Raw genomic sequence first — 19,838 nt, forward strand, 5'->3', positions numbered from 1 at the left:
TCGCTCTGTCTGTCTCGCGCTCTCGCTCTGTCTGTCTCGCGCTCTCGCTCTGTCTGTCTCGCGCTCTCGCTCTGTCTGTCTCGCGCTCTCGCTCTGTCTGTCTCGCGCTCTCGCTCTGTCTGTCTCGCGCTCTCGCTCTGTCTGTCTCGCGCTCTCGCTCTGTCTGTCTCGCGCTCTCGCTCTGTCTGTCTCGCGCTCTCGCTCTGTCTGTCTCGCGCTCTCGCTCTGTCTGTCTCGCGCTCTCGCTCTGTCTGTCTCGCGCTCTCGCTCTGTCTGTCTCGCGCTCTCGCTCTGTCTGTCTCGCGCTCTCGCTCTGTCTGTCTCGCGCTCTCGCTCTGTCTGTCTCGCGCTCTCGCTCTGTCTGTCTCGCGCTCTCGCTCTGTCTGTCTCGCGCTCTCGCTCTGTCTGTCTCGCGCTCTCGCTCTGTCTGTCTCGCGCTCTCGCTCTGTCTGTCTCGCGCTCTCGCTCTGTCTGTCTCGCGCTCTCGCTCTGTCTGTCTCGCGCTCTCGCTCTGTCTGTCTCGCGCTCTCGCTCTGTCTGTCTCGCGCTCTCGCTCTGTCTGTCTCGCGCTCTCGCTCTGTCTGTCTCGCGCTCTCGCTCTGTCTGTCTCGCGCTCTCGCTCTGTCTGTCTCGCGCTCTCGCTCTGTCTGTCTCGCGCTCTCGCTCTGTCTGTCTCGCGCTCTCGCTCTGTCTGTCTCGCGCTCTCGCTCTGTCTGTCTCGCGCTCTCGCTCTGTCTGTCTCGCGCTCTCGCTCTGTCTGTCTCGCGCTCTCGCTCTGTCTGTCTCGCGCTCTCGCTCTGTCTGTCTCGCGCTCTCGCTCTGTCTGTCTCGCGCTCTCGCTCTGTCTGTCTCGCGCTCTCGCTCTGTCTGTCTCGCGCTCTCGCTCTGTCTGTCTCGCGCTCTCGCTCTGTCTGTCTCGCGCTCTCGCTCTGTCTGTCTCGCGCTCTCGCTCTGTCTGTCTCGCGCTCTCGCTCTGTCTGTCTCGCGCTCTCGCTCTGTCTGTCTCGCGCTCTCGCTCTGTCTGTCTCGCGCTCTCGCTCTGTCTGTCTCGCGCTCTCGCTCTGTCTGTCTCGCGCTCTCGCTCTGTCTGTCTCGCGCTCTCGCTCTGTCTGTCTCGCGCTCTCGCTCTGTCTGTCTCGCGCTCTCGCTCTGTCTGTCTCGCGCTCTCGCTCTGTCTGTCTCGCGCTCTCGCTCTGTCTGTCTCGCGCTCTCGCTCTGTCTGTCTCGCGCTCTCGCTCTGTCTGTCTCGCGCTCTCGCTCTGTCTGTCTCGCGCTCTCGCTCTGTCTGTCTCGCGCTCTCGCTCTGTCTGTCTCGCGCTCTCGCTCTGTCTGTCTCGCGCTCTCGCTCTGTCTGTCTCGCGCTCTCGCTCTGTCTGTCTCGCGCTCTCGCTCTGTCTGTCTCGCGCTCTCGCTCTGTCTGTCTCGCGCTCTCGCTCTGTCTGTCTCGCGCTCTCGCTCTGTCTGTCTCGCGCTCTCGCTCTGTCTGTCTCGCGCTCTCGCTCTGTCTGTCTCGCGCTCTCGCTCTGTCTGTCTCGCGCTCTCGCTCTGTCTGTCTCGCGCTCTCGCTCTGTCTGTCTCGCGCTCTCGCTCTGTCTGTCTCGCGCTCTCGCTCTGTCTGTCTCGCGCTCTCGCTCTGTCTGTCTCGCGCTCTCGCTCTGTCTGTCTCGCGCTCTCGCTCTGTCTGTCTCGCGCTCTCGCTCTGTCTGTCTCGCGCTCTCGCTCTGTCTGTCTCGCGCTCTCGCTCTGTCTGTCTCGCGCTCTCGCTCTGTCTGTCTCGCGCTCTCGCTCTGTCTGTCTCGCGCTCTCGCTCTGTCTGTCTCGCGCTCTCGCTCTGTCTGTCTCGCGCTCTCGCTCTGTCTGTCTCGCGCTCTCGCTCTGTCTGTCTCGCGCTCTCGCTCTGTCTGTCTCGCGCTCTCGCTCTGTCTGTCTCGCGCTCTCGCTCTGTCTGTCTCGCGCTCTCGCTCTGTCTGTCTCGCGCTCTCGCTCTGTCTGTCTCGCGCTCTCGCTCTGTCTGTCTCGCGCTCTCGCTCTGTCTGTCTCGCGCTCTCGCTCTGTCTGTCTCGCGCTCTCGCTCTGTCTGTCTCGCGCTCTCGCTCTGTCTGTCTCGCGCTCTCGCTCTGTCTGTCTCGCGCTCTCGCTCTGTCTGTCTCGCGCTCTCGCTCTGTCTGTCTCGCGCTCTCGCTCTGTCTGTCTCGCGCTCTCGCTCTGTCTGTCTCGCGCTCTCGCTCTGTCTGTCTCGCGCTCTCGCTCTGTCTGTCTCGCGCTCTCGCTCTGTCTGTCTCGCGCTCTCGCTCTGTCTGTCTCGCGCTCTCGCTCTGTCTGTCTCGCGCTCTCGCTCTGTCTGTCTCGCGCTCTCGCTCTGTCTGTCTCGCGCTCTCGCTCTGTCTGTCTCGCGCTCTCGCTCTGTCTGTCTCGCGCTCTCGCTCTGTCTGTCTCGCGCTCTCGCTCTGTCTGTCTCGCGCTCTCGCTCTGTCTGTCTCGCGCTCTCGCTCTGTCTGTCTCGCGCTCTCGCTCTGTCTGTCTCGCGCTCTCGCTCTGTCTGTCTCGCGCTCTCGCTCTGTCTGTCTCGCGCTCTCGCTCTGTCTGTCTCGCGCTCTCGCTCTGTCTGTCTCGCGCTCTCGCTCTGTCTGTCTCGCGCTCTCGCTCTGTCTGTCTCGCGCTCTCGCTCTGTCTGTCTCGCGCTCTCGCTCTGTCTGTCTCGCGCTCTCGCTCTGTCTGTCTCGCGCTCTCGCTCTGTCTGTCTCGCGCTCTCGCTCTGTCTGTCTCGCGCTCTCGCTCTGTCTGTCTCGCGCTCTCGCTCTGTCTGTCTCGCGCTCTCGCTCTGTCTGTCTCGCGCTCTCGCTCTGTCTGTCTCGCGCTCTCGCTCTGTCTGTCTCGCGCTCTCGCTCTGTCTGTCTCGCGCTCTCGCTCTGTCTGTCTCGCGCTCTCGCTCTGTCTGTCTCGCGCTCTCGCTCTGTCTGTCTCGCGCTCTCGCTCTGTCTGTCTCGCGCTCTCGCTCTGTCTGTCTCGCGCTCTCGCTCTGTCTGTCTCGCGCTCTCGCTCTGTCTGTCTCGCGCTCTCGCTCTGTCTGTCTCGCGCTCTCGCTCTGTCTGTCTCGCGCTCTCGCTCTGTCTGTCTCGCGCTCTCGCTCTGTCTGTCTCGCGCTCTCGCTCTGTCTGTCTCGCGCTCTCGCTCTGTCTGTCTCGCGCTCTCGCTCTGTCTGTCTCGCGCTCTCGCTCTGTCTGTCTCGCGCTCTCGCTCTGTCTGTCTCGCGCTCTCGCTCTGTCTGTCTCGCGCTCTCGCTCTGTCTGTCTCGCGCTCTCGCTCTGTCTGTCTCGCGCTCTCGCTCTGTCTGTCTCGCGCTCTCGCTCTGTCTGTCTCGCGCTCTCGCTCTGTCTGTCTCGCGCTCTCGCTCTGTCTGTCTCGCGCTCTCGCTCTGTCTGTCTCGCGCTCTCGCTCTGTCTGTCTCGCGCTCTCGCTCTGTCTGTCTCGCGCTCTCGCTCTGTCTGTCTCGCGCTCTCGCTCTGTCTGTCTCGCGCTCTCGCTCTGTCTGTCTCGCGCTCTCGCTCTGTCTGTCTCGCGCTCTCGCTCTGTCTGTCTCGCGCTCTCGCTCTGTCTGTCTCGCGCTCTCGCTCTGTCTGTCTCGCGCTCTCGCTCTGTCTGTCTCGCGCTCTCGCTCTGTCTGTCTCGCGCTCTCGCTCTGTCTGTCTCGCGCTCTCGCTCTGTCTGTCTCGCGCTCTCGCTCTGTCTGTCTCGCGCTCTCGCTCTGTCTGTCTCGCGCTCTCGCTCTGTCTGTCTCGCGCTCTCGCTCTGTCTGTCTCGCGCTCTCGCTCTGTCTGTCTCGCGCTCTCGCTCTGTCTGTCTCGCGCTCTCGCTCTGTCTGTCTCGCGCTCTCGCTCTGTCTGTCTCGCGCTCTCGCTCTGTCTGTCTCGCGCTCTCGCTCTGTCTGTCTCGCGCTCTCGCTCTGTCTGTCTCGCGCTCTCGCTCTGTCTGTCTCGCGCTCTCGCTCTGTCTGTCTCGCGCTCTCGCTCTGTCTGTCTCGCGCTCTCGCTCTGTCTGTCTCGCGCTCTCGCTCTGTCTGTCTCGCGCTCTCGCTCTGTCTGTCTCGCGCTCTCGCTCTGTCTGTCTCGCGCTCTCGCTCTGTCTGTCTCGCGCTCTCGCTCTGTCTGTCTCGCGCTCTCGCTCTGTCTGTCTCGCGCTCTCGCTCTGTCTGTCTCGCGCTCTCGCTCTGTCTGTCTCGCGCTCTCGCTCTGTCTGTCTCGCGCTCTCGCTCTGTCTGTCTCGCGCTCTCGCTCTGTCTGTCTCGCGCTCTCGCTCTGTCTGTCTCGCGCTCTCGCTCTGTCTGTCTCGCGCTCTCGCTCTGTCTGTCTCGCGCTCTCGCTCTGTCTGTCTCGCGCTCTCGCTCTGTCTGTCTCGCGCTCTCGCTCTGTCTGTCTCGCGCTCTCGCTCTGTCTGTCTCGCGCTCTCGCTCTGTCTGTCTCGCGCTCTCGCTCTGTCTGTCTCGCGCTCTCGCTCTGTCTGTCTCGCGCTCTCGCTCTGTCTGTCTCGCGCTCTCGCTCTGTCTGTCTCGCGCTCTCGCTCTGTCTGTCTCGCGCTCTCGCTCTGTCTGTCTCGCGCTCTCGCTCTGTCTGTCTCGCGCTCTCGCTCTGTCTGTCTCGCGCTCTCGCTCTGTCTGTCTCGCGCTCTCGCTCTGTCTGTCTCGCGCTCTCGCTCTGTCTGTCTCGCGCTCTCGCTCTGTCTGTCTCGCGCTCTCGCTCTGTCTGTCTCGCGCTCTCGCTCTGTCTGTCTCGCGCTCTCGCTCTGTCTGTCTCGCGCTCTCGCTCTGTCTGTCTCGCGCTCTCGCTCTGTCTGTCTCGCGCTCTCGCTCTGTCTGTCTCGCGCTCTCGCTCTGTCTGTCTCGCGCTCTCGCTCTGTCTGTCTCGCGCTCTCGCTCTGTCTGTCTCGCGCTCTCGCTCTGTCTGTCTCGCGCTCTCGCTCTGTCTGTCTCGCGCTCTCGCTCTGTCTGTCTCGCGCTCTCGCTCTGTCTGTCTCGCGCTCTCGCTCTGTCTGTCTCGCGCTCTCGCTCTGTCTGTCTCGCGCTCTCGCTCTGTCTGTCTCGCGCTCTCGCTCTGTCTGTCTCGCGCTCTCGCTCTGTCTGTCTCGCGCTCTCGCTCTGTCTGTCTCGCGCTCTCGCTCTGTCTGTCTCGCGCTCTCGCTCTGTCTGTCTCGCGCTCTCGCTCTGTCTGTCTCGCGCTCTCGCTCTGTCTGTCTCGCGCTCTCGCTCTGTCTGTCTCGCGCTCTCGCTCTGTCTGTCTCGCGCTCTCGCTCTGTCTGTCTCGCGCTCTCGCTCTGTCTGTCTCGCGCTCTCGCTCTGTCTGTCTCGCGCTCTCGCTCTGTCTGTCTCGCGCTCTCGCTCTGTCTGTCTCGCGCTCTCGCTCTGTCTGTCTCGCGCTCTCGCTCTGTCTGTCTCGCGCTCTCGCTCTGTCTGTCTCGCGCTCTCGCTCTGTCTGTCTCGCGCTCTCGCTCTGTCTGTCTCGCGCTCTCGCTCTGTCTGTCTCGCGCTCTCGCTCTGTCTGTCTCGCGCTCTCGCTCTGTCTGTCTCGCGCTCTCGCTCTGTCTGTCTCGCGCTCTCGCTCTGTCTGTCTCGCGCTCTCGCTCTGTCTGTCTCGCGCTCTCGCTCTGTCTGTCTCGCGCTCTCGCTCTGTCTGTCTCGCGCTCTCGCTCTGTCTGTCTCGCGCTCTCGCTCTGTCTGTCTCGCGCTCTCGCTCTGTCTGTCTCGCGCTCTCGCTCTGTCTGTCTCGCGCTCTCGCTCTGTCTGTCTCGCGCTCTCGCTCTGTCTGTCTCGCGCTCTCGCTCTGTCTGTCTCGCGCTCTCGCTCTGTCTGTCTCGCGCTCTCGCTCTGTCTGTCTCGCGCTCTCGCTCTGTCTGTCTCGCGCTCTCGCTCTGTCTGTCTCGCGCTCTCGCTCTGTCTGTCTCGCGCTCTCGCTCTGTCTGTCTCGCGCTCTCGCTCTGTCTGTCTCGCGCTCTCGCTCTGTCTGTCTCGCGCTCTCGCTCTGTCTGTCTCGCGCTCTCGCTCTGTCTGTCTCGCGCTCTCGCTCTGTCTGTCTCGCGCTCTCGCTCTGTCTGTCTCGCGCTCTCGCTCTGTCTGTCTCGCGCTCTCGCTCTGTCTGTCTCGCGCTCTCGCTCTGTCTGTCTCGCGCTCTCGCTCTGTCTGTCTCGCGCTCTCGCTCTGTCTGTCTCGCGCTCTCGCTCTGTCTGTCTCGCGCTCTCGCTCTGTCTGTCTCGCGCTCTCGCTCTGTCTGTCTCGCGCTCTCGCTCTGTCTGTCTCGCGCTCTCGCTCTGTCTGTCTCGCGCTCTCGCTCTGTCTGTCTCGCGCTCTCGCTCTGTCTGTCTCGCGCTCTCGCTCTGTCTGTCTCGCGCTCTCGCTCTGTCTGTCTCGCGCTCTCGCTCTGTCTGTCTCGCGCTCTCGCTCTGTCTGTCTCGCGCTCTCGCTCTGTCTGTCTCGCGCTCTCGCTCTGTCTGTCTCGCGCTCTCGCTCTGTCTGTCTCGCGCTCTCGCTCTGTCTGTCTCGCGCTCTCGCTCTGTCTGTCTCGCGCTCTCGCTCTGTCTGTCTCGCGCTCTCGCTCTGTCTGTCTCGCGCTCTCGCTCTGTCTGTCTCGCGCTCTCGCTCTGTCTGTCTCGCGCTCTCGCTCTGTCTGTCTCGCGCTCTCGCTCTGTCTGTCTCGCGCTCTCGCTCTGTCTGTCTCGCGCTCTCGCTCTGTCTGTCTCGCGCTCTCGCTCTGTCTGTCTCGCGCTCTCGCTCTGTCTGTCTCGCGCTCTCGCTCTGTCTGTCTCGCGCTCTCGCTCTGTCTGTCTCGCGCTCTCGCTCTGTCTGTCTCGCGCTCTCGCTCTGTCTGTCTCGCGCTCTCGCTCTGTCTGTCTCGCGCTCTCGCTCTGTCTGTCTCGCGCTCTCGCTCTGTCTGTCTCGCGCTCTCGCTCTGTCTGTCTCGCGCTCTCGCTCTGTCTGTCTCGCGCTCTCGCTCTGTCTGTCTCGCGCTCTCGCTCTGTCTGTCTCGCGCTCTCGCTCTGTCTGTCTCGCGCTCTCGCTCTGTCTGTCTCGCGCTCTCGCTCTGTCTGTCTCGCGCTCTCGCTCTGTCTGTCTCGCGCTCTCGCTCTGTCTGTCTCGCGCTCTCGCTCTGTCTGTCTCGCGCTCTCGCTCTGTCTGTCTCGCGCTCTCGCTCTGTCTGTCTCGCGCTCTCGCTCTGTCTGTCTCGCGCTCTCGCTCTGTCTGTCTCGCGCTCTCGCTCTGTCTGTCTCGCGCTCTCGCTCTGTCTGTCTCGCGCTCTCGCTCTGTCTGTCTCGCGCTCTCGCTCTGTCTGTCTCGCGCTCTCGCTCTGTCTGTCTCGCGCTCTCGCTCTGTCTGTCTCGCGCTCTCGCTCTGTCTGTCTCGCGCTCTCGCTCTGTCTGTCTCGCGCTCTCGCTCTGTCTGTCTCGCGCTCTCGCTCTGTCTGTCTCGCGCTCTCGCTCTGTCTGTCTCGCGCTCTCGCTCTGTCTGTCTCGCGCTCTCGCTCTGTCTGTCTCGCGCTCTCGCTCTGTCTGTCTCGCGCTCTCGCTCTGTCTGTCTCGCGCTCTCGCTCTGTCTGTCTCGCGCTCTCGCTCTGTCTGTCTCGCGCTCTCGCTCTGTCTGTCTCGCGCTCTCGCTCTGTCTGTCTCGCGCTCTCGCTCTGTCTGTCTCGCGCTCTCGCTCTGTCTGTCTCGCGCTCTCGCTCTGTCTGTCTCGCGCTCTCGCTCTGTCTGTCTCGCGCTCTCGCTCTGTCTGTCTCGCGCTCTCGCTCTGTCTGTCTCGCGCTCTCGCTCTGTCTGTCTCGCGCTCTCGCTCTGTCTGTCTCGCGCTCTCGCTCTGTCTGTCTCGCGCTCTCGCTCTGTCTGTCTCGCGCTCTCGCTCTGTCTGTCTCGCGCTCTCGCTCTGTCTGTCTCGCGCTCTCGCTCTGTCTGTCTCGCGCTCTCGCTCTGTCTGTCTCGCGCTCTCGCTCTGTCTGTCTCGCGCTCTCGCTCTGTCTGTCTCGCGCTCTCGCTCTGTCTGTCTCGCGCTCTCGCTCTGTCTGTCTCGCGCTCTCGCTCTGTCTGTCTCGCGCTCTCGCTCTGTCTGTCTCGCGCTCTCGCTCTGTCTGTCTCGCGCTCTCGCTCTGTCTGTCTCGCGCTCTCGCTCTGTCTGTCTCGCGCTCTCGCTCTGTCTGTCTCGCGCTCTCGCTCTGTCTGTCTCGCGCTCTCGCTCTGTCTGTCTCGCGCTCTCGCTCTGTCTGTCTCGCGCTCTCGCTCTGTCTGTCTCGCGCTCTCGCTCTGTCTGTCTCGCGCTCTCGCTCTGTCTGTCTCGCGCTCTCGCTCTGTCTGTCTCGCGCTCTCGCTCTGTCTGTCTCGCGCTCTCGCTCTGTCTGTCTCGCGCTCTCGCTCTGTCTGTCTCGCGCTCTCGCTCTGTCTGTCTCGCGCTCTCGCTCTGTCTGTCTCGCGCTCTCGCTCTGTCTGTCTCGCGCTCTCGCTCTGTCTGTCTCGCGCTCTCGCTCTGTCTGTCTCGCGCTCTCGCTCTGTCTGTCTCGCGCTCTCGCTCTGTCTGTCTCGCGCTCTCGCTCTGTCTGTCTCGCGCTCTCGCTCTGTCTGTCTCGCGCTCTCGCTCTGTCTGTCTCGCGCTCTCGCTCTGTCTGTCTCGCGCTCTCGCTCTGTCTGTCTCGCGCTCTCGCTCTGTCTGTCTCGCGCTCTCGCTCTGTCTGTCTCGCGCTCTCGCTCTGTCTGTCTCGCGCTCTCGCTCTGTCTGTCTCGCGCTCTCGCTCTGTCTGTCTCGCGCTCTCGCTCTGTCTGTCTCGCGCTCTCGCTCTGTCTGTCTCGCGCTCTCGCTCTGTCTGTCTCGCGCTCTCGCTCTGTCTGTCTCGCGCTCTCGCTCTGTCTGTCTCGCGCTCTCGCTCTGTCTGTCTCGCGCTCTCGCTCTGTCTGTCTCGCGCTCTCGCTCTGTCTGTCTCGCGCTCTCGCTCTGTCTGTCTCGCGCTCTCGCTCTGTCTGTCTCGCGCTCTCGCTCTGTCTGTCTCGCGCTCTCGCTCTGTCTGTCTCGCGCTCTCGCTCTGTCTGTCTCGCGCTCTCGCTCTGTCTGTCTCGCGCTCTCGCTCTGTCTGTCTCGCGCTCTCGCTCTGTCTGTCTCGCGCTCTCGCTCTGTCTGTCTCGCGCTCTCGCTCTGTCTGTCTCGCGCTCTCGCTCTGTCTGTCTCGCGCTCTCGCTCTGTCTGTCTCGCGCTCTCGCTCTGTCTGTCTCGCGCTCTCGCTCTGTCTGTCTCGCGCTCTCGCTCTGTCTGTCTCGCGCTCTCGCTCTGTCTGTCTCGCGCTCTCGCTCTGTCTGTCTCGCGCTCTCGCTCTGTCTGTCTCGCGCTCTCGCTCTGTCTGTCTCGCGCTCTCGCTCTGTCTGTCTCGCGCTCTCGCTCTGTCTGTCTCGCGCTCTCGCTCTGTCTGTCTCGCGCTCTCGCTCTGTCTGTCTCGCGCTCTCGCTCTGTCTGTCTCGCGCTCTCGCTCTGTCTGTCTCGCGCTCTCGCTCTGTCTGTCTCGCGCTCTCGCTCTGTCTGTCTCGCGCTCTCGCTCTGTCTGTCTCGCGCTCTCGCTCTGTCTGTCTCGCGCTCTCGCTCTGTCTGTCTCGCGCTCTCGCTCTGTCTGTCTCGCGCTCTCGCTCTGTCTGTCTCGCGCTCTCGCTCTGTCTGTCTCGCGCTCTCGCTCTGTCTGTCTCGCGCTCTCGCTCTGTCTGTCTCGCGCTCTCGCTCTGTCTGTCTCGCGCTCTCGCTCTGTCTGTCTCGCGCTCTCGCTCTGTCTGTCTCGCGCTCTCGCTCTGTCTGTCTCGCGCTCTCGCTCTGTCTGTCTCGCGCTCTCGCTCTGTCTGTCTCGCGCTCTCGCTCTGTCTGTCTCGCGCTCTCGCTCTGTCTGTCTCGCGCTCTCGCTCTGTCTGTCTCGCGCTCTCGCTCTGTCTGTCTCGCGCTCTCGCTCTGTCTGTCTCGCGCTCTCGCTCTGTCTGTCTCGCGCTCTCGCTCTGTCTGTCTCGCGCTCTCGCTCTGTCTGTCTCGCGCTCTCGCTCTGTCTGTCTCGCGCTCTCGCTCTGTCTGTCTCGCGCTCTCGCTCTGTCTGTCTCGCGCTCTCGCTCTGTCTGTCTCGCGCTCTCGCTCTGTCTGTCTCGCGCTCTCGCTCTGTCTGTCTCGCGCTCTCGCTCTGTCTGTCTCGCGCTCTCGCTCTGTCTGTCTCGCGCTCTCGCTCTGTCTGTCTCGCGCTCTCGCTCTGTCTGTCTCGCGCTCTCGCTCTGTCTGTCTCGCGCTCTCGCTCTGTCTGTCTCGCGCTCTCGCTCTGTCTGTCTCGCGCTCTCGCTCTGTCTGTCTCGCGCTCTCGCTCTGTCTGTCTCGCGCTCTCGCTCTGTCTGTCTCGCGCTCTCGCTCTGTCTGTCTCGCGCTCTCGCTCTGTCTGTCTCGCGCTCTCGCTCTGTCTGTCTCGCGCTCTCGCTCTGTCTGTCTCGCGCTCTCGCTCTGTCTGTCTCGCGCTCTCGCTCTGTCTGTCTCGCGCTCTCGCTCTGTCTGTCTCGCGCTCTCGCTCTGTCTGTCTCGCGCTCTCGCTCTGTCTGTCTCGCGCTCTCGCTCTGTCTGTCTCGCGCTCTCGCTCTGTCTGTCTCGCGCTCTCGCTCTGTCTGTCTCGCGCTCTCGCTCTGTCTGTCTCGCGCTCTCGCTCTGTCTGTCTCGCGCTCTCGCTCTGTCTGTCTCGCGCTCTCGCTCTGTCTGTCTCGCGCTCTCGCTCTGTCTGTCTCGCGCTCTCGCTCTGTCTGTCTCGCGCTCTCGCTCTGTCTGTCTCGCGCTCTCGCTCTGTCTGTCTCGCGCTCTCGCTCTGTCTGTCTCGCGCTCTCGCTCTGTCTGTCTCGCGCTCTCGCTCTGTCTGTCTCGCGCTCTCGCTCTGTCTGTCTCGCGCTCTCGCTCTGTCTGTCTCGCGCTCTCGCTCTGTCTGTCTCGCGCTCTCGCTCTGTCTGTCTCGCGCTCTCGCTCTGTCTGTCTCGCGCTCTCGCTCTGTCTGTCTCGCGCTCTCGCTCTGTCTGTCTCGCGCTCTCGCTCTGTCTGTCTCGCGCTCTCGCTCTGTCTGTCTCGCGCTCTCGCTCTGTCTGTCTCGCGCTCTCGCTCTGTCTGTCTCGCGCTCTCGCTCTGTCTGTCTCGCGCTCTCGCTCTGTCTGTCTCGCGCTCTCGCTCTGTCTGTCTCGCGCTCTCGCTCTGTCTGTCTCGCGCTCTCGCTCTGTCTGTCTCGCGCTCTCGCTCTGTCTGTCTCGCGCTCTCGCTCTGTCTGTCTCGCGCTCTCGCTCTGTCTGTCTCGCGCTCTCGCTCTGTCTGTCTCGCGCTCTCGCTCTGTCTGTCTCGCGCTCTCGCTCTGTCTGTCTCGCGCTCTCGCTCTGTCTGTCTCGCGCTCTCGCTCTGTCTGTCTCGCGCTCTCGCTCTGTCTGTCTCGCGCTCTCGCTCTGTCTGTCTCGCGCTCTCGCTCTGTCTGTCTCGCGCTCTCGCTCTGTCTGTCTCGCGCTCTCGCTCTGTCTGTCTCGCGCTCTCGCTCTGTCTGTCTCGCGCTCTCGCTCTGTCTGTCTCGCGCTCTCGCTCTGTCTGTCTCGCGCTCTCGCTCTGTCTGTCTCGCGCTCTCGCTCTGTCTGTCTCGCGCTCTCGCTCTGTCTGTCTCGCGCTCTCGCTCTGTCTGTCTCGCGCTCTCGCTCTGTCTGTCTCGCGCTCTCGCTCTGTCTGTCTCGCGCTCTCGCTCTGTCTGTCTCGCGCTCTCGCTCTGTCTGTCTCGCGCTCTCGCTCTGTCTGTCTCGCGCTCTCGCTCTGTCTGTCTCGCGCTCTCGCTCTGTCTGTCTCGCGCTCTCGCTCTGTCTGTCTCGCGCTCTCGCTCTGTCTGTCTCGCGCTCTCGCTCTGTCTGTCTCGCGCTCTCGCTCTGTCTGTCTCGCGCTCTCGCTCTGTCTGTCTCGCGCTCTCGCTCTGTCTGTCTCGCGCTCTCGCTCTGTCTGTCTCGCGCTCTCGCTCTGTCTGTCTCGCGCTCTCGCTCTGTCTGTCTCGCGCTCTCGCTCTGTCTGTCTCGCGCTCTCGCTCTGTCTGTCTCGCGCTCTCGCTCTGTCTGTCTCGCGCTCTCGCTCTGTCTGTCTCGCGCTCTCGCTCTGTCTGTCTCGCGCTCTCGCTCTGTCTGTCTCGCGCTCTCGCTCTGTCTGTCTCGCGCTCTCGCTCTGTCTGTCTCGCGCTCTCGCTCTGTCTGTCTCGCGCTCTCGCTCTGTCTGTCTCGCGCTCTCGCTCTGTCTGTCTCGCGCTCTCGCTCTGTCTGTCTCGCGCTCTCGCTCTGTCTGTCTCGCGCTCTCGCTCTGTCTGTCTCGCGCTCTCGCTCTGTCTGTCTCGCGCTCTCGCTCTGTCTGTCTCGCGCTCTCGCTCTGTCTGTCTCGCGCTCTCGCTCTGTCTGTCTCGCGCTCTCGCTCTGTCTGTCTCGCGCTCTCGCTCTGTCTGTCTCGCGCTCTCGCTCTGTCTGTCTCGCGCTCTCGCTCTGTCTGTCTCGCGCTCTCGCTCTGTCTGTCTCGCGCTCTCGCTCTGTCTGTCTCGCGCTCTCGCTCTGTCTGTCTCGCGCTCTCGCTCTGTCTGTCTCGCGCTCTCGCTCTGTCTGTCTCGCGCTCTCGCTCTGTCTGTCTCGCGCTCTCGCTCTGTCTGTCTCGCGCTCTCGCTCTGTCTGTCTCGCGCTCTCGCTCTGTCTGTCTCGCGCTCTCGCTCTGTCTGTCTCGCGCTCTCGCTCTGTCTGTCTCGCGCTCTCGCTCTGTCTGTCTCGCGCTCTCGCTCTGTCTGTCTCGCGCTCTCGCTCTGTCTGTCTCGCGCTCTCGCTCTGTCTGTCTCGCGCTCTCGCTCTGTCTGTCTCGCGCTCTCGCTCTGTCTGTCTCGCGCTCTCGCTCTGTCTGTCTCGCGCTCTCGCTCTGTCTGTCTCGCGCTCTCGCTCTGTCTGTCTCGCGCTCTCGCTCTGTCTGTCTCGCGCTCTCGCTCTGTCTGTCTCGCGCTCTCGCTCTGTCTGTCTCGCGCTCTCGCTCTGTCTGTCTCGCGCTCTCGCTCTGTCTGTCTCGCGCTCTCGCTCTGTCTGTCTCGCGCTCTCGCTCTGTCTGTCTCGCGCTCTCGCTCTGTCTGTCTCGCGCTCTCGCTCTGTCTGTCTCGCGCTCTCGCTCTGTCTGTCTCGCGCTCTCGCTCTGTCTGTCTCGCGCTCTCGCTCTGTCTGTCTCGCGCTCTCGCTCTGTCTGTCTCGCGCTCTCGCTCTGTCTGTCTCGCGCTCTCGCTCTGTCTGTCTCGCGCTCTCGCTCTGTCTGTCTCGCGCTCTCGCTCTGTCTGTCTCGCGCTCTCGCTCTGTCTGTCTCGCGCTCTCGCTCTGTCTGTCTCGCGCTCTCGCTCTGTCTGTCTCGCGCTCTCGCTCTGTCTGTCTCGCGCTCTCGCTCTGTCTGTCTCGCGCTCTCGCTCTGTCTGTCTCGCGCTCTCGCTCTGTCTGTCTCGCGCTCTCGCTCTGTCTGTCTCGCGCTCTCGCTCTGTCTGTCTCGCGCTCTCGCTCTGTCTGTCTCGCGCTCTCGCTCTGTCTGTCTCGCGCTCTCGCTCTGTCTGTCTCGCGCTCTCGCTCTGTCTGTCTCGCGCTCTCGCTCTGTCTGTCTCGCGCTCTCGCTCTGTCTGTCTCGCGCTCTCGCTCTGTCTGTCTCGCGCTCTCGCTCTGTCTGTCTCGCGCTCTCGCTCTGTCTGTCTCGCGCTCTCGCTCTGTCTGTCTCGCGCTCTCGCTCTGTCTGTCTCGCGCTCTCGCTCTGTCTGTCTCGCGCTCTCGCTCTGTCTGTCTCGCGCTCTCGCTCTGTCTGTCTCGCGCTCTCGCTCTGTCTGTCTCGCGCTCTCGCTCTGTCTGTCTCGCGCTCTCGCTCTGTCTGTCTCGCGCTCTCGCTCTGTCTGTCTCGCGCTCTCGCTCTGTCTGTCTCGCGCTCTCGCTCTGTCTGTCTCGCGCTCTCGCTCTGTCTGTCTCGCGCTCTCGCTCTGTCTGTCTCGCGCTCTCGCTCTGTCTGTCTCGCGCTCTCGCTCTGTCTGTCTCGCGCTCTCGCTCTGTCTGTCTCGCGCTCTCGCTCTGTCTGTCTCGCGCTCTCGCTCTGTCTGTCTCGCGCTCTCGCTCTGTCTGTCTCGCGCTCTCGCTCTGTCTGTCTCGCGCTCTCGCTCTGTCTGTCTCGCGCTCTCGCTCTGTCTGTCTCGCGCTCTCGCTCTGTCTGTCTCGCGCTCTCGCTCTGTCTGATATACCCATGATTAAAGTGTGCCACCATAGTTGTAATCAAGGTTTAGGAGCCCACTCAGATGGTTCGCCCCCCCTGAGCTGAACCCTTAGCTACGCCTCTGATGCTCACATTTCCACCACCGTTTTTGCTCCACTAACCCCATACCCTCGCATCCTCAAACCACATAACTATCTCCGCCTCTCTCTTACCCCCCACCTCGCTTCATCTGCAGACCTGCTCTCTAACCTCAGACCTCTACCACCAAAATATAATATTAGCCAATCACTCTCCTTCAACCACCTGCTTCTTTCTCTGCTTATTCTCACTGCTGGTGACACATCCCCTAATCCTGCCCCCCCCCCCCCCCCCACCTCATTCATCACTAATCCTCGCCCCTATCCTTCTCACACTATGAGAAACTATTGCAACTCCTCACACTTAAAATCTGTGCCACTGACCCCCACCCTCCCTGCTTCCTCTCTCTTGGGCACTTTGGAATGCCCGCTCTATATGCAACAAGATCCACGTGATCCACGATCTCTTTACTTCCCGCAACCTTTCCTTCCTGGCCCTCACTGAGACCTGGCTGATGCCCCTTGACACGGCCTCCCCTGCAGCACTGAGCTACGTTGGCCTCCAATTTACCCACACTCCTCGTTCTGGCAACAGACATGGTGGAGGAGTGGGTATCCTTCTTTCTAAAAACTGTTTCTTCAACCCTATCCAACCCCCACCCTCCCTTATCCTCCCTTCTTTCGAGGTTCACTCTGTCTATATCTACGCTCCCTCCAATCTCCAAATGGCTGTCATATACCGACCACCGGGCTCAGCCACTGCCTTCATCGACCAATTATCCACCTGGCTCCTTCACTTTCTCTCTGCTGACATCCCCACCATCATAATGGGTGACTTTAATATCCCTACTGACACCCGCCAGCCAGCAGCCTCCAAGCTACTGGCCCTTACTTCATCCTTTGGACTCACTCAGTGGTCCTCCACAGCCACCCACACAGACGGACATACACTAGACCTCATCTTCACCCGCCTCTGTTCCTTATCTAATCTCACAACCTCTCCCTTCCCCCTATCTGACCACCATCTACTCACCTGCCCCCCATGTCCAGCCATTACCAAATCCTCGCAGAAACCTTGCACATCTAGACATTCACAGACTCTCAGGCTCTCTCCTACCCCTGTCCTCCATATCTTCACTCCACGACACGGACAGCACCACCGCTTTCTATAACTCCACCCTCACATCAGCCATAGACTCAGTCGCCCCTATCATGCATTACACAGTGCAACAAACCAATAGGCAGCCTTGGCATAACAATCTCACAAAAAAACTTCGACAAGCATCCAGGGTCGCGGAGCGGCGATGGAAGAAAACACGCCTGCCAGACGACTTCACTGCTTTCAAACAAGCTACATTTGACTTCAAATTAGCCCTCACCTCCGCTAAACAGACCTATTTCACTAACCTTGTATCTTCATTATCCTACAACCCAAAACAACTATTCAGCACATTTACCTCCCTCCTCCGCCCACCACTGCCACCTCCAACTCCCCTCATCTCTTCCGAGGACTTTACCACCTACTTCAAAAACAAGATCGACCAAACAAGGCAAACCCTAACTGTTCCATGACCCCAACCACTCCATATACCAGACCTCTGCCCTTCCCTAATAACCTCCCTCTCCAACATCACTGAAGGGGAGCTTACTCGCCTCTTTTCCAAATCGCACCTCACCACCTCTGCACTTGACCCCATCCCCTCCCACCTGCTCCCCAACCTCACTACCTCACTAACATGCTCATTCCAGCCCTAACCCATCTCTTCAACCTATCGCTATCTTCTGGTACCTTCCCTTCTGCCTTCAAATATGCCACCATCACACCCATCCTCAAAAAAAACTAACCTTGACCCAGCTGCTATGCCCAGCTACCGCCCCATATCACTGCTCCCGTTTGCTTCAAAACTCCTTGAGCAGCATGTCGATGCTCAAATTTCCTCCCACCTCTCATCTAACTCTCTCCTTGACAACCTCCAATCTGGCTTCTGCCTCACCACTCCACTGAAACTGCCCTGACAAAAATTACTAATTACTTACTCACAGCCAAAGCTAACAGACAGTTCTCCATCCTCCTCTTTCTTGACCTGTCCTCTGCTTTCGACACAGTCGATCACTGCCTACTGCTACAGATTCTTTCTTCCCTTGGCATCAAAGACCTTGCCCTGTCCTGGATTGCCTCATACTTTCCGACTGCACATTTAGCGTTTCCCACTTCCACACCACCTCCTCATCCCGCCCTCTTTCTGTTGTAGTCCCTCAAGGCTCTGTCCTAGGGCAAAAAAGAAAAGAATGTCCAGCTTCACCGAGTCCGTAAAAAAAGAGCTTTCTTTATTCACAAACTTTAAACATGGAGGATACAGACTTCAGCACAAACCATATGGGTAAGAATCTCAACGCGTTTCTGGAGACTAAGCTCCCTTAATCATGACATGATGTTGTCATGATTAAGGGAGCTTGGTCTCCAGAAACGCGTTGAGATTCTTACCCATATGGTTCGTGCTGAAGTCTGTATCTTCCATGTTTAAAGTTCGTGAATAAAGAAAATTCTTTTTTACGGACTCGGTGAAGCTGGACATTCTTTTCTTTTTTGGACTTTATACGCCTGGACACAGCGGGTCCGTGCTCCCGAGGTTTGGTTTATGCATCATGGGTGAGCTGGTTTATATTCCTTCTTTCTCTGTCCTAGGGCTCCTACTTTTTTCCATCTATACCCTTGGCCTAGGACAACTCATAAAGTCCCATGGCTTCCAGTACCACCTTTATGCGGACGACACTCAGATCTACCTCTCTGGCCCAGATGTCACCTCTCTGCTGTCCAGAATCCCAAAGTGTCTGCCCAGCCATATCCACCTTCTTCACCTCTCGCTTCCTAAAACTCAATGTAGACAAAACCGAACTCATCATCTTTCCCCCATCTCACGTATCCCCCATACCTGACCTATCTATTATGGTAAACGGCATCACGCTCTCTCCTGCACCTGAAATCCGCTGCCTTGGGGTAACTCTCGACTCTGCCCTGTCCTTCAAACCGCACGTCCAAACTCTTGCCACCTCCAACTCAAAAATATTGCCAGAATCCGTTCCTTCCTCAGCCCACAAGCTACCAAAACTCTTGTGCATGCCCTCATCATCTCCCACCTCGACTACTGCAACACCCTCCTCTGTGACCTCCCCGCTAACTCTCTTGCACCACTCCAGTCTGTCCTCAACTGTGCTGCCCGGCTAATCCACCTCTCTCCTCGGTACTTCCCTGCTTCTCCCCTCTGAAAATCCCTCCACTGGCTCCCAATTCCCCAACTAATCCAGTTCAAACTACTAACACTCATCTACAAAGCCATCCACAACCTGTCCCCTCCCTATATCTCTGAACTAATCTCCCAATATCTTCCCTCACGTAATCTCCGATCCTCCCAAGACCTCCTACTCTCCTCCACACTTATTCGTTCCTCACACAACCGCCTCCAAGATTTCTCCCAAATATCCCCCATTCTCTGGAATTCCATGCCTCAACACATCCGACTATCCACCACCCTCGGATCCTTCAGACAGGACCTGAAAACCCATCTCTTCAAGAAAGCCTACAGCCTGCAATAACCATTCTGCTGCCTCTCCATCGCCAGAGCCGCCGCCATCGCCAGAGCCGCTGCCTCGCCCCTACCTTCTGTGTCTTCCCCGCTATCCCATAGAATGTAAGTCCGCAAGGAAAGGTTCCTGCCCCTCTGTACCAGTCTGTCACTGTAAACTTGTTTACTGTAAACGATATCTATAACTCTGTATGTAACCCCTTTCTCATGTACAGCACCATGGAATTAATGGTGCTATATAAATAAATAATAATAATAAATAAATAATTCTCTGCACAGCTCTCCCAACTCCAGCGTGATAGCTTCATATATTTCTATGAGGCTGTCATGCTCGGGTCGGGAAACCAGTATGGTCTGTTTAGCTTAGTTTGTTTCTTTAGTGTCTTTTTTAAATAGAAAAAAGGCCATTTTCTCCGGTAAATAAACACAGAAATAAATGAATCTGGAGGCTTTTCATTTAAGCTTTTTTTAAGCATTGAAGTCTATGGCAAACAGATTTTAATGGAAATCTGTTTGCGTTATTTCTTGTTTTAGATATTTCATAAACCAAAAACTGATCTTTTAAGATGGAAATAATCATCAGTGTGAACCTAGCCTTACTGAGATTTCAGTGTAACACCCCTTTAGGGCTACCACGGTACACTGGGTGTTATGGGGGGTCTCACCTCTCCAGGGCGCAGTGCCTCCACCCGAATCTTGATTGGAGTTCTCTCTCTGGGACTGCAGAAGGGCTATTATCTTCTGCCAGGGGCTGATTCGGGAAACCCCTGCCACTCTCAGTACACACTCACAGGGATCAGGAGTAAAACAGTTTAACAGGTTTATTGCTATGCAGCATAAATTAGATGGATTTAAAAGAATAACATGAAATACAAATAACTGTGCTCTGTCAAGGTCATATACACATCTCACTCTAATTCTACTTCAACCCTGCAAGTATAACGTAGTAGGGTTTTTTGTTTGTTTCTTCTAGTTTAACTCAGTCCAAACATTGGGGCCCAGTTGCCGCGGATGCAGGCGCGCAAATTAAAACAGTTGGTGCACTTAGACGAATATAACTGGCAATAGTCTGAGCTGTAATGTACTCACTGTAAATAACGCTGGTAGGACCACAAGTCTCAGAAAGTCACTCACGGCACGTCTCTAACGGTCGGATGGTTCTCTGGACACCAGATGGGGGCGGCCGGATTCAGTCCTTTATACGGTGGGAGTGCAGGCAGAAATCTCCAAGTTTTTGATGCAACTTGCTCCAGAGGGTAACACAAAGTCGCACTCTCTCCAGCAACACGAGTATATCCGGGAGGACAGCAACCCTGCAGCATGGGGCCAGGCAAGTCCCCCGTGCTCCGTCTCTCCCAACAAGATACCACGCTCTTTTCTTCCTGTGAATTCTTAGTTTCACTTTCTCCCCAGCTCCTGCCTCCAAGTCCCTCCTCCTCCAATCCAAGCTGTGTCATCTGACTCAAACAAGGATCCCTGGGAATTGTAGTCCAGGGGTCCTTGGGAATTGTAGTCCACTGCAGCTCAAAGGAAAATCTGCTAATGTCTGTAGGTCCTGGTATAACAGCAGCTGCAAAGCTCTTCTTAGTGTCTGTAAATCCCAGTATACCAGTAGCTGCCCTAACAGTTCCCAGTGCAGGTGTTACATCAGTTTTTATAGAAGCTGTCTTTTAAAGGAATACATACATTGTTTGCGACAATTAGAATGGAAAAAATACCATGCTTTGTATATTTTAAATTAATCCTTTTAGTGAGCTACAGTTAAAAAAAAATAAACGAGGTTCCCATCGCTTTTTTTGTCCAGGGGCCTCCACCAACTTTAATCCTGACTTGTGTGAATGCCCAGCTCACAATTTGCACTATCTTGCCCTCTTGGACTGTAATTGCTCTCTCTATAGTCCCTATTTAAACAATACACCAACCTCTCCCTTCCCCCTCATCCCTATTGAGGAG

The 19,838-nt window shown here is 59.1% G+C and overlaps 1 protein-coding gene across 2 annotated transcripts in view; it reads right to left on the reverse strand.

Moving 5' to 3' along the window:
• Positions 1-19,527, reverse strand: part of LOC138664836 (uncharacterized) — a 120,623-nt gene extending 101,096 nt beyond the window's left edge. For both annotated transcript variants that reach the window (XR_011318394.1, XM_069751826.1), the window contains exon 1: positions 18,975-19,527. Coding sequence is in view for 1 of the 2 variants with exons in the window: in XM_069751826.1 (XP_069607927.1) it covers position 18,975 (1 nt within the window). In the remaining variant the exon portion in view is untranslated. The remainder of the gene's footprint in view (positions 1-18,974) is intronic.
• Positions 19,528-19,838: the final 311 nt, after the last annotated feature.

This window comes from Ranitomeya imitator, chromosome 2, assembly GCF_032444005.1.
Source record: "Ranitomeya imitator isolate aRanImi1 chromosome 2, aRanImi1.pri, whole genome shotgun sequence".
NCBI classification, from domain to species: Eukaryota; Metazoa; Chordata; class Amphibia; order Anura; family Dendrobatidae; genus Ranitomeya; species Ranitomeya imitator.